This window comes from Corvus kubaryi, unplaced genomic scaffold, assembly GCF_017639235.1.
Source record: "Corvus kubaryi isolate FWS band 111438036 unplaced genomic scaffold, C.kubaryi_AGA036_p1.0 split1-65, whole genome shotgun sequence".
Lineage (NCBI taxonomy): Eukaryota > Metazoa > Chordata > Aves > Passeriformes > Corvidae > Corvus > Corvus kubaryi.
Window position 1 is genome coordinate 6,934,708 of NW_024582080.1, and position 12,310 is coordinate 6,947,017.

At 46.8% G+C, this 12,310-nt stretch overlaps 1 protein-coding gene across 1 annotated transcript; it reads right to left on the reverse strand.

The window, feature by feature from the left end:
- Window positions 1-1,390: 1,390 nt before the first annotated feature.
- On the reverse strand, window positions 1,391-9,099 carry LOC121657975 (arachidonate 5-lipoxygenase activating protein). The gene is made up of 5 exons (XM_042014301.1): window positions 8,968-9,099; window positions 5,302-5,401; window positions 4,273-4,343; window positions 2,899-2,980; window positions 1,391-2,262 (listed from the first exon to the last, which is right to left on the reverse strand). The coding sequence occupies exons 1-5, from the start codon at window positions 9,035-9,037 to the stop codon at window positions 2,100-2,102; spliced, it is 486 nt and encodes a 161-aa protein (XP_041870235.1). The 5' UTR covers window positions 9,038-9,099; the 3' UTR covers window positions 1,391-2,099.
- Window positions 9,100-12,310: the final 3,211 nt, after the last annotated feature.

The window sequence follows — 12,310 nt, forward strand, 5'->3', positions numbered from 1 at the left end:
ATCCAGCAGACAAAAAAAAAAAAAAAAAAAAAGAAAAAACCAAAGTCCCAGGAAAACAAAAGTTCAACTCTCCATCTCTCTCTGGAGAAAAAAAAGGAGCTGAAAAACTGGCCAAAAGCAGGGTGCTTTCCCCACCCTCGCTCTGCAGAAGCAGACATGTTTTTATCTCTGTGTTCTCAGAACATGAAAACAAACTGCTTTGAAACAGTACACTTTTCTCTTTCTCCTCTCAGGCTCAGTTTAAAAGCACAGAAAGGCATATATACTAATTTCTGGGCATAGTGCAGTGATAGGGAATACAACATCAAGCCACACCAAGACACCAAAAACAAGTCGCAGACCCCAGGGAGACCAAGCAGGCTGGAGAGCAGGGACTGGTGCTGGTGAAGCTTCTTCTGCTCTGAACTGGCCAAGGGTGGTGGGAGCATGAGCCTTTGCTGATCCCAGCAGTGCAGAAAAGCTCCATAGCTCCAAACCACAGGGCTTACCCCTCTCCTCCTGGGTTGCTTCCATCCCTTGATGAGTGACACCATGGGGCGGAAGGGTAGTGGGACTCCACCAAGGATAAGCAGCTGGCATGAGCTATGGAGAGAGCTACAGCAGACAAGTGTGGTGTGACAAGTGTTTGGAGTGTGTTAGAAGGATGGAGGGAAGGAACATGAGTGCCCTGCCTGGGAATAAGGTGTCTCAGCAGCTATTGATTAGAAGGCTAGATTAAATTTTTTTAATTACTGATTCTAACCAGTGAGAACACTTATAACCATCATGCAACGAATGTGTCTATTACTAATCTTTCACATCTAAGATTCCTGTAGAAGCCAAAAAAAGGAAAAAGATGCATGTGAATGGCCAGCTGCAGAGGAGAGCAGCCTTGCAAAGCATCTCTGCCACATCAGACAGCACCAAAACCCTCCAGCCTCGGTGTAGTACAAAGGCAGATGGCTTTCTGCACCTGCTTTTGTGAACAGCTCTGCAAACCCTCTTCTCACATAGCAAGGAGTCTCATCTCCCCCCCGAAGGAGTCACGAAATACAGCCTTATCCATCCTGCATGTGGCAATCAGGCAGGCCTAAGAGCTTAAGCACTTGCAGGGTAGCAATGTTTAAAAAGATTGCCGCTACCTGTTTGCCTACCTCGGTCTGCACTGCTAATCAAAGCGCTCCTCAGCGTGGACTTGCGGGGCACGTTGTCAGTGCTGGAAGCAGAGCACTGACCGTGCTCATAGAGGGGCACTTGTTAAACTCGCCCTTTTAGGGCCGTGCCCAGGGCCATCAGCTGCTTGCACGAACAGCCCGGTGCTACTGCCCTTGCTCCGCTCTCCGGCCGGCTGCTGAGCCACGGAGCACTGGGATCATGCACCGGGCAAAGAAGATGGCAGCAGACAGATTTCTTCGCTTTAGACTGTTTTATTAAACAAAGCCAATCAAAACAAAACCAACCCCGCCGGCAACACACTACCTCCTCATTTACACAGTACTCCTTTTCCCGGCTCTGGGAGAACAAAGAGGCTGAAGTGTAAATGAGATCAGTGTGGTGAGTGTTACGCACATGAATATTTATCAAGGAAGACCAGAGAGGAGCCAATCTGCCACCCTCCTGCGACAGCAAGAGCTTGGTCATCAACAAGTCGGAGGGAAAGGGTAGGTGAAGAGGCTGCTCCATGCCTTTATGCGGGCAGGGGCATGTGGGATGCCGGTGAAAGGCTGTTCTTGTTATCTGAGAGTGACTGTGGGAGCCATCAGTCAGGAACAACACTGAGAGGATCCTGGGTTTTGGGACAAAAGCTAAGTACAACACAGTTACGAAGCAAGCATACAATGTCCCTTCCAGTCATGCAATCAGCTTGCAAGCTTCACTTCAGGGAAAAAATTCTAAAGAGTTAACTGGAAGTTGTTACCATTCCTCGGGTGTGCCAAGTGCTGATGATAAATCATTTTTCTGAAGAAAAAAGCAAGGTTAAATCAAACTACAGAGCCCATCAAGCATGAGATTTACAGAGATCTCACTGGGTTATGGATTCATTTCTTAAACAGTTGAATTATGACAGCTTCTGGGCATTGATATACAAAGCGTGCTGACCCCCTCAGTGCTGTGGGGAGTTAGGGTATGAGCAGCAATGGAGAGATCGCGCTGGTTATCGTCTTAATGTGTATTTCAAAGTCACTTCCGAAAAAGAAGATGAGATAGTAGTTGAGTATTCCAGCCACAGACATGAGGAACAGGAACAAAATTATGCGCTTTCCAAACAAGTAACCAGGAGTGCTGAGGAGACAGAAATGGGGAAAAGCACTTTGTTAATGTGCATCACCTCATGGAAGAACCCTCAGACTTTGGACTCTGCTGTTGAGAGCAGCTGAAAGACGTGAGGAGCTGAGAGAGAGGGGGCAAATTTCTTTTCTGTCTTGTATTGCCAGGCAGTTGCGAGGACTTAAATGTCATTTTCAGGATCCATTTGGGTCTGGATTTGGCCTTCTGTTCTCAGAGTAGGCTGCTGCTTACAAGTGTCTGTTCAGAGGGACTTGAATGTGTTTTCAGCCATCACAGGCTGTGGGACAACTCTGTTTCACATGTGTGTAATTTATTAATATAAATAAAATACAAATATTAATATAAAAGGACAATCTTGTGCAAGTAGTGGCACAAACATGCAAACCTGTGTTTGCAGAGAGTCCTGTGAGCAGGAGCTGCAGGCCCCCTGACCCCAGTGCTGCTGCACATCTGACATCTCCCACAGCTACCCCCATTCCTCCAAAAGAGAGGGGCTTTCCTGCACTATGGAATGCCAGCATCTGTTGCAGGCAGCACCACAAGCCAGCAGCTGAGCCTATGGAAGTGGCAGCATCTGGCTGTGCTCCTACCACATTCTGGGTTTTGTGAAGAGGCTCTGCAAGTCCTTACCTCTGAGTCCTCTCCCCGAGGTAGCCCACAAAGTACTTCTGCCTCACAAACAAGTACATCAGGCCAGCAAAGGCAGCAGGAGCTGGGTAAATGATAAAACAGTGCATTAACAACACCAGCCCAGGTCTCACTGTATGTCTCCATCTGCTGCCTGGGTTGGAATGGGAAACGGGAATCTGCAGCCTTGGGTTATGGGACAAGCACTGGAACTGGGATGGAGACCTCAGCATGGGAAACAGAGCACTTGCCTTGCCCTCACTCCAGATTTTCTGAAGACTTTGCAGGTGTAATCGTGCTCACAACTGTGCCCACTGCAGAGCACACACTCCCTATCATCCTCTGAGATGCCTACAAGAAAGCTGGAGAGGAACTTTTTACAAGGACATGAACTCATCGGACAAGGGGAAATGGCTTTAACCTGAAAGAGAGCAGGTTTAGATTATATATAGGAAAGAAGTTCTTCACTGTGAGACTGGTGAGGCACTGGCACAGGTTTCACAGAGAAGGTGTGAATGCCCCATCCCTGGAAGAGTTCAGTGCCAGGCTGGATGGGACTTCAAGCAATCTGGTCTAGTGGAAGGTGTCCCTGCCCCTGGCAAGGGAGCTGGAATGAGATGATCTTTGAGATCTTTTCCAAGCCAAACCATTCTACGGTTTTGTGAAACCCAGTGTGGGTCATACCAGGCTCAGGAAAGAGAGTGCCAACTCAGGCACTGCCCTCACCAGAAAGAGAAGGCAGTTGGTAGATGTACTTCACTAGGAGCAGGTGGAGGATACACTATGGTCCAATACCAACTTCTGAGCATATAAAAAGGGGTTTTCCCCCATAATTCTAGCTTTTCCCACAACTGCAGACAAAATTCCTTCTTCTCCTGGTCAGGAAACTCCTTTTTTTCCCAGAAAGAATAGACATGTACCCCAGGTACATGTATTCATCTTAATGTTAGATAAACTCACATTGCATTGCAGGGGATCACAATTAGAAATGCAGGTAAACAGTCCTGGGTTGCCCTCAGCACAGGGGAGACCTGGCAGTTCTGGCAATTTAATAATTTGAGTCCATTTCCTGTCCCAAAAGTGAATAATGTTGCATCCAGCAACCAAGTACTAAACCCTTCACCCAAAACAAAGGGAACTCACCCATAATGCCAGTATGAGAAATGTCCCTGGCCTAGACTACCCTGAATCATGTCTGGGAACACATCTGTTGGCATAGCCACGTCATGAGTGTTAGCTCCAGGACAGGAGGGTAAGAGAGGTTCCCCTGCTGCAGGAGGGTTGGTCCCTGGAAGTGTAACTTCCAAAGCACTTGCCATCCCTTGCTGAATGTGGTGCCAAGTTGAAGGGAGAAAAAACCAAACAAAAGAATGTTACCTTGGCTGCAGAGGAGGCCAGCACACCAAAGCACAGCGAGAAATGTTGGGTACGCGTGTCCGCAGTTCTGGCTAGAACAGAATTTATAGGAGAGAAATCAGAGCACAGGCAAATAGAAACAAAATCAATATGTTTCACCAGCAGAGAATGGTGGCAGGTGAATTTGGGCTGCACTAGTGCCATTGACAGTAGACTTTTATCCCAGAGCGGTGGGAGGCTCCTGATCTGCCAGGAGCTGGACTCCTCACCCACATCTGCTTCCCTGTTTCCTCACTCAGACAGTGGATGTCTTTGTGCTGCCTGATGAGGAAAACAAACCATCGTGTGTACCTGTGAAAGCCACTTTCTCCCTAACCTGTTTGATCATGATAGATGCTGTGAGCTTTATTGGCTTAAAGTCCTTTTAATTGAGTCATACTAATAAAGCTATTGGAGGAAACCAACAAATGTAGAATTGCACCACAAATAACAGTGTCTCACAGAGTTAACATGTGTCTTTGCAGGGGAACAGGAATGGTTTCCAGCTGCCTCCTTCAGCTGGGATTGCTTTCTGAGGGGGAGAAGTGAAGAAGTTGAGAGTGATTCTATGTAGCAAAGAAGTGGAGAAGTGGGGAGCTGTGTGCCAAGGGATTTGTACAAGCTCTGCCACCTACTTGCTCCTCAGCAGGCTGACGTCTCTCTGCTGGCTCTTTCCTTTTGAGCCACAGTGCCCTTGGGACTCTGGCTGTGCTTGTGTCACACTTCCAGCAGGGAAGAGTGAACTGATTCCCAAATGAAGAGACACAGTACCCATAATGGCTGCAAGACCTATATAGATGAAGCACATGGTGGCAAGAAGGGTGCTGAATTCACACAGCAAATATATCCGAAAACCACAGGTCTGAACACTGAGAGCAGAAAGGGATTATGTAAAAAGTCTTCATCTGAGGGCATTTGGAATCCACTTCTGGCCCCTAAAAGGGTTTGGATTTAATGTTAATGAAGAGCATGATGAACCCCACTCTGCCTCAGTTGGCAGTGTCTACTCACTTGGCAGTGTAGACACGGTCGAAGGAGGAGGACCCCTGCCGCTGCAACCCCTTGCTGTTGCAGTGTCTGCTTTCATGCTCCACTTTGTTAGCAAAAAAAGCTGTTAAGGAAACCACAGAGTATTCAGTCTGAGATGTCATCTGGAGATATTGCAGAAGCTGGGTTTGTGGGCTCAGCTCTGTTCCCATGAGCATCCAAGCTGGGCAGATGGCAGGAGAAGATACAGGTGCATGGAGGTGCAGGATGTGGCCAGTGTGCTTGCTGTCACCCGGGTTTAACCAAACCCTCCATGCATCCCCACATGTCTGTGTGTGACTGATAGCAGGCTCTCACCTCCAATCCCTGCTTCACCCCAACACTGTACTTCAGGCAGCCTGCATCTCTGCTGCAGAAGCCTTGCCCTGACCTGGTCCTTTGAGCTCCCAGTGGGAAAAGAGCTTTCCAGACAGAGCTGCCAACCCCAAATCTTGCTCTCCAACAGAGCAGAGAGACAAGGGAGTCTATTCTCTTTTAGTGAAACCCATTTGCCAAACCAAGGACATGCTGCAGGGCGGGTTCTTTTCCCAGAAAGGCCCACAGAAAGCCTGGTCTTAATGGCTGATCTGTGTGTATCCTCCTTTTAAGCAACAGAGTTGTGTCAGAGTGTTAGCTGCTGCAAAAATGCAGCACCACAAGATAATGTATCATGCTCTTGACAAACACGTTTTATCTGATGACACTAAACCAGAGACCATCAATCATGTGTCAAAATACACCAGAGAGAGCTCTGGCAGGCTACAAGCTGCAAGCTTTCTGTTGTCGTGCATCCCATCTCAAGTGCATCCAAATCACTCTGTGGCTTGGAATATTAACCAAATATATATACATAAAAGATAGCCCATCAGGAAATACATTATTATAACAGTAAAAATTTAACTACATAAGCTGCAGGATTTCATTCCTTCAATTGGAAGAGTTGCCTCCTTTTTCCCCCTCCATTGATGCTGTAGGTCTTTCGTACTTCCATTGTCTTTAATAAAAACTACGGACTTTTTTGGTTTCCAGTATTGTTTGATCCCCATGGTACATACAGCCCTTCTGCAGAAAAAACCTCAGTGCTTTAAGTCAGCACCCCTACTCTGAGCCAAGCTGCAGACCCCCCCACTGCCACCAGCACAGTGCACTGGCCAGCTCCTGGGGGACCCAGACCAGACACCATCCAGTGGCCCAGCCACCGGGAGTTCTCAGCACCCACATCTTCCCACCAGCCCAGCCTTTGGCAAGAAGTTACCCTGCCTACAGTGACTAAGAGGACCTAATTGAAGAGGATAGGGTTGATCAGCACTTTTTTGTCCAGTGCTAAGCTGCAGCGATGGGAAACCACTTTCTGTAGGTCTGGGACTGCATGGACTCACTGGAAGCATAACTTCTCCCTTTCTTTTATCATACATGTGAAATCTCTAGAAAATACCACAGCTTCCGAGAAAGCCAAGTAAGCTATTTATCTTCCTCTCCACTGCTGCAGGTGCTGCCACTTCCCAAATATCAGCTTGCTGCTAGAGAGACGCTACGTGATGCCAGGAGGCAAGAGGGTGCTTTCACAAGCCAGCAGGAGAGGAGTGAGCAGAGCAAGACTGGAGTGGAGAGGTTTAATTCAGCTCAGCTGTTCCAGGAGATAATGTCCTGAGGCTCCAAGGCTGCACAGACTGCCCAGAGCCTGAACAGTGGCAGTCCCACTCTGACCAAGGTAATGTGCAAGGGTTCAGTGTAAGCCTGGTTGTTTCACAAGTCCATGCCAACAGAAACTGGGAACTGATGATCCAACCAAGCCAGTGCTTGCAAACATGCTCTTTTTCTCTCTCCACTTTGCTTCCTCTGTCCTGATCTGCTCAGCAATGATCACTGATTTGCCCTGAAAGCTGCTGGATTGCAACATCTCTCCGACAAAAGAACAAAACTTTAGGCTGCATGCGTCACTCAGTGGTATGCAGCCACATGAGTCATTGTGTGGGATGTGGAGATTTCCTTCATGAACAAGGTGACAGTAAATGGACAGCAGACTGGGGCAGCAACATAGCCCACCTCCATCTTTAGGAATAACAGCATTCACCCAAGTTGTTTTCTAGTCCTGCATCCTATGCAGAGAAGCATATAATCACACATTTACATGGTACTGACTTCATGCACTTAGCCAAGCAGATGCCCAAATGCTTTCCTGAATGAGAGCCATGGCAAGAATTCAGTACACCTGACACCCCTTGACAAACATTTCTACTGCCTTCCTTATTGCATTCACTGCAAGACTTTTCTAGACAGAAAGCTTGGGAAGAGGAAATCAGATGATGCAAGGCTTGAAATCATGGTTTAGGGCTGTCTGCCTCACATGCTTGGCACACTCTGCCAAGCATCCTGCTTCCCCTTTGTAGCAGTTGGGTCAATAATATCACAGACAGATTTCCATGAGGTAAAAGCACATGGATGGAAGTCTGACATGTCTGAGTGAGAGGAAAAAACCCTTTATATAAAGTCATATGATTAAATAGCAAGAAATGCATATTTGACACATTTTCTTAATTCTAGTACATGCTCTGGTGTTAATGTGCCATATTCTGGTGATGTCACACACTGTGCATTTACCAGAGAATAACATTGGGTTAAATGACATGGCATTTAGTGCCTATGTTGAAATTAATCAGTCTGCATCTCCCTTTTTTTTTTTTGCTCCTTGGCAGCAAGGCTCTCACCACTTCCCCTCTCTGCAGCAGCCCAAGAATAGCTCATTTCCTAGGAAATGTTCAGTGTTTGTGTTCAGTGGGAATCTCCCATTTGTAGTAAGAAGCCTTCACTAAAGATTTCTGGAATTTTCACCAGCCCCCATCCCACTGCTGAGTCTCTTTGAACCTGGGCAAATTTAGTGCAGCTGAGGCAAAACTCAATCCTTTCTTTGTATTCTGGGCAGAATTTCCTGCTAAAATAAGTATTTGTAAGAGAGGGTGATGAAGTTAAAATCAAATTTGCACAGGAGAGAGACTTGTTTTATTTAAAAAATCTTGAAGAATGTACAAGGGACTATACACGGTCTGAATAAGACCTAGAGAAGGAAACTTCACCATCTCCGGAAATGTGCAGTGTTCTTGGGACCACAGTTAAAGGAGATTAGTTATACTGCAGGACTCGGAGATGCAGGAAAGCAGGAGAGCTGCCTGCCCACAAATAGCCCACACAGACTCCTCCAATTCTGTCCCCTTCACCCAGCTCCACACAAAGGCCTGACCCATTGCAGCCCCCCCAGGGACTCTGTCCCTGCCCATGGCAGCAGAACTCCAGCTGAGAGTAGCCCTGGCTGACCACAGCAGGGACCTAGGTCGGAAAAGGAGGTCTTAGTCATCAAGTCAAAATGCATATTGCCACAGGGTATCCCAGCATATTATTCCTTACATTAGCTGAAATGTATAACAAACTCACTCTAGAATATCAGAGAGCAGGACCATGTGACTGTCAGGATACTTCCACAATGGCACACAAAATTCCATGCTTAGAAGACCATTTCTAAAGCCAAAGCCATGCCTAAGCATGCATGCACTTATAAATAAAGATCATCTATCCAAAGATCAGCTCAACATATATCATCCTGAACTTTCCTCAGCTCCCTTTTATCCTTTAAATAAATGCTTGTTTTTATCTTACCATTTTGGATAACACTGATCAGGGTGACGATGGCAAGCAGGACAATGCTTCCCAGGGTCTCCTGGTCCATTTTGTGAGCGGGCTGTCAGGGTGGACGGTGCAGCCTCGGTGGCAGCTCAGTACTACAGACACAGAATGAGGAAGTGAAGGTCTTATCTTGAATCATGAAACACTTCCTACGGCTTCACAGGAGAGGGGCAGCACCCTCTGCTCTGATGCCTGTCAGACCAATAACCACAGGCTCGCTCACTCATGGTAAACAGATGAAGCCCAGGCAAGCAAGAAATTACAGGTCTGTGATCTAAGAGGATACATAATGTGGAAAGATATCTATTGTCCTTCCTACCTGGATATCTAAAGTATGTCTAAGCATTTGGCCAGCTGTGTAGAACAGCAAAAGGCTGGAAGAAACCAGTCAGGCTATCATGGCATTGTCAGCAAGTGCCCTACCACTCCACAAGTAGCTGGGAGGAGAAATAATGTTGACAAGTCTCAGTAATGTTGTTGCTCTCATGCAGATGCTCTCCCTGGTCACATCTCCATCAGTCTCACCAGTGAGGACATTCCAGGCCTGTATGTCACAAGCCAAACTCCTGTACCCCCTGGCATACTGGAAAGGGCAATGCACTAATGCTGTGAGCATTGCTGGTGAGCACAGAAATATGTACCAGGCATGGATCCTGCTTCCTTCCCCCTACGAGTAACTCCTTGGAAGTCAGTGACAGCTATGTGCATTCAGTGTTTTACAGGCTCAGACTTCACAGTTGTGCCCCAGTTTTAGTGCTTGAAGCCCAATATAGCTGAGCACAACTGCTGCAGCATGTTCACAGCTCGGATCCAATCCCTTGGTGAAGCTGGCCCAGAAGCACAGGCTGCGGTGTTGGACAGAGTGGTGGGTTGACCTTGGCTGAACTTCAGGTGCCCACCCAAACTACTCTATCTCTCCTCTCCTCATCTGGACAGGGAAGAGAAAATATAACAAAAGGCTAAGGGGTTGAGATAAAGGCAGGGAGAGATCACTCACCAGCTACTGTCACAGGCAAATCAGACCTCACTCTGGATGGGACACAGCCAGGTATGAGTTCCCAGCAGGAGCCGACCTGCAAACCCCATCTTTTTCAATGGGGACACATTTACCTACAATGGTGTTTTTACCCAGTCTCTCTATCATGCAAATTTTTATAATCTGTAGTCTTACATATGGAAAACTCTCATATAATTTGGGTATAAACAAATAAACGGAAATGTAAATGAAACTGGCTGAGAGGTCAGTGATTAACACTGTGAGCTGTGACATAGTTATCTTAATAGGAAAAGGCTGTCTTTCTGGGATACCTTCCCTACAGTCCATACAGATACAACTGTGTGAGAAGCAAGGCCATAAAGAGCATCTAGGTTTAGATTTGGCTTGTGGTATTTTCTTCAGAATGTAAAAATTTGCCAGATTTGCTTTAGGAAAAAACCTAAATCCAAGAACAAATAGAGAAGTACAACAGCTCTTTGAGAATGTTTTTATTCAGACTAAAGTTCTCTTTTTCCCCAGAATATGCTATTTTCTTACTTGAACATCAATGTTTATGTTTTGTGGTCTATTGAGCATAGGATTGTAGCTGGTATTTAGGGATGGTATTTAATGCTAAGCATCTACTAATCTTCTGAAAAGAAAAACCCATCACCTAAAAGCTGCTATGGAATTAAGTCAAAAGAGGAATATTGTCTAAGCAGAGATCAATGTTATGACTGTAAAGAGAGGAGTTGTGCATGGGCATGGGCAAGCAGGAGGGAGCTGCTGACAGGAGAGGGTGAAGGGGACAGCACAGGTCCTCGGGGCATCTATGGTAGGAGGATTCCCAGTCATTCTCCTGCAGCAGGCACCGAGCCTTCCCCTTCTGCTGCCTGTTTTACACCGGTGCAAACCTATCAGGCAGCCTGCAGCTTGCTTTTGATTTACAAGTGGCAGCACAAGCACATGAGCCTGCTCCAACTTGCCAAGAAAACACACATGCTTCCCTGCTATCAAAGACTTCCCAGAGGTGGCTTCTATTCAGCGGAACTCTCGTATAAAAAGGGGTAGGAATCAGGCTGCTGAGGTGTGAAGATGCCATAATGCAAAAAACCCCACAACACACCAGGAGTTTATGCCAGCAGGCTTTCCAGCTGGCTGACCCAAGCTCCCATCTCTCACCCTGTGTGCGAGGGATCGTGAGAGCTGAGCTCTTGATGCCTTTGCTTTCTCCTTGTCCTGCTCTTTGTTTTCCAGCTCTTTGCTTTGCTCCTGCTCAGTGCCTCTCACCACACACTCATCCCCACTTCGCTCTTTTGCTCTGTCCCTTCTGATTTCTCCCTGGCACCTCTTGGCATCACAGCACACTTTGGCATTTTGGCATTTGACATCCCCGGCGCTTTTCTGGAAATCCAGCCTGTTCCCTCCTCTTACCCAGTTTTGCTCCAAAGCCATCCCACGTGTATGTGTGGAGAAAAGCAGGGTTTTGCACTCCTCCCTGCAGAAAAAAAACACATGACATCAACTCCAGGGCTTGTTAAAATGATTTCTTGGTGTGCAGGGAGAAAAAAGCTTTGCCACCAAGAACCTCTTTGATATGGCTGCCTTAAGAAATGAACTGCAGAGTTTTGTTTTGCTGGTTTTTTGTTGTTTGGGTTTTTTTAATGCAGCATCACTCTGAGGGCTCTGCTTGAGGAAAAACAAGGAAATCAAGATGGTATGTGAGACATGGAAGAAGAAGTCCCTTTACTGTGGCAAGGTAACACTGTTGTATAGCCAGACAGAGCAGAAACCATGCGTGGGGAGGAATATTACCTTTTCATACCCCTTGGCACTGGAATAGCTGCAGGGTACAAGGAGATTCTGGCAATATTTTTGCAGTTTGGGGAATTGCCTTGGCAAGGGAGGGCTAAAATGACTCTGATAACAGTTTTTTCCATATCTACACATTAAATTGTTCCTTCTCCCTGAGACCTAAACACACACACACAGGAGCACTGTCTGGATAAGACAAACCTGGCACCACTGGAAAACCTGGTCCACCTGGGAGAAAGATCCGTGCAAGACACCTCCATCATATCTCACTTGGCTGTTTGAAATAAGGGATTTTCCTGAGTAGACAAAAAAGAAAAGGGGGTGTAGGGGGTGGGATACACACTTTGAGGAACAGTGCCTGCACCTTCTGTAACCCCCAGCTGTGGTCAGACCTCTTCAGGCACAGGTAATTCAGCGCTTCAGCAGCTGCTGTCAGACCCCAGCCCTTTTGCTTGCTGCATGGCTGTTTAACATCCACATTGTCCTGTCTGAGGAAGATAACCTTGACACAGTAAGCCATGAAGC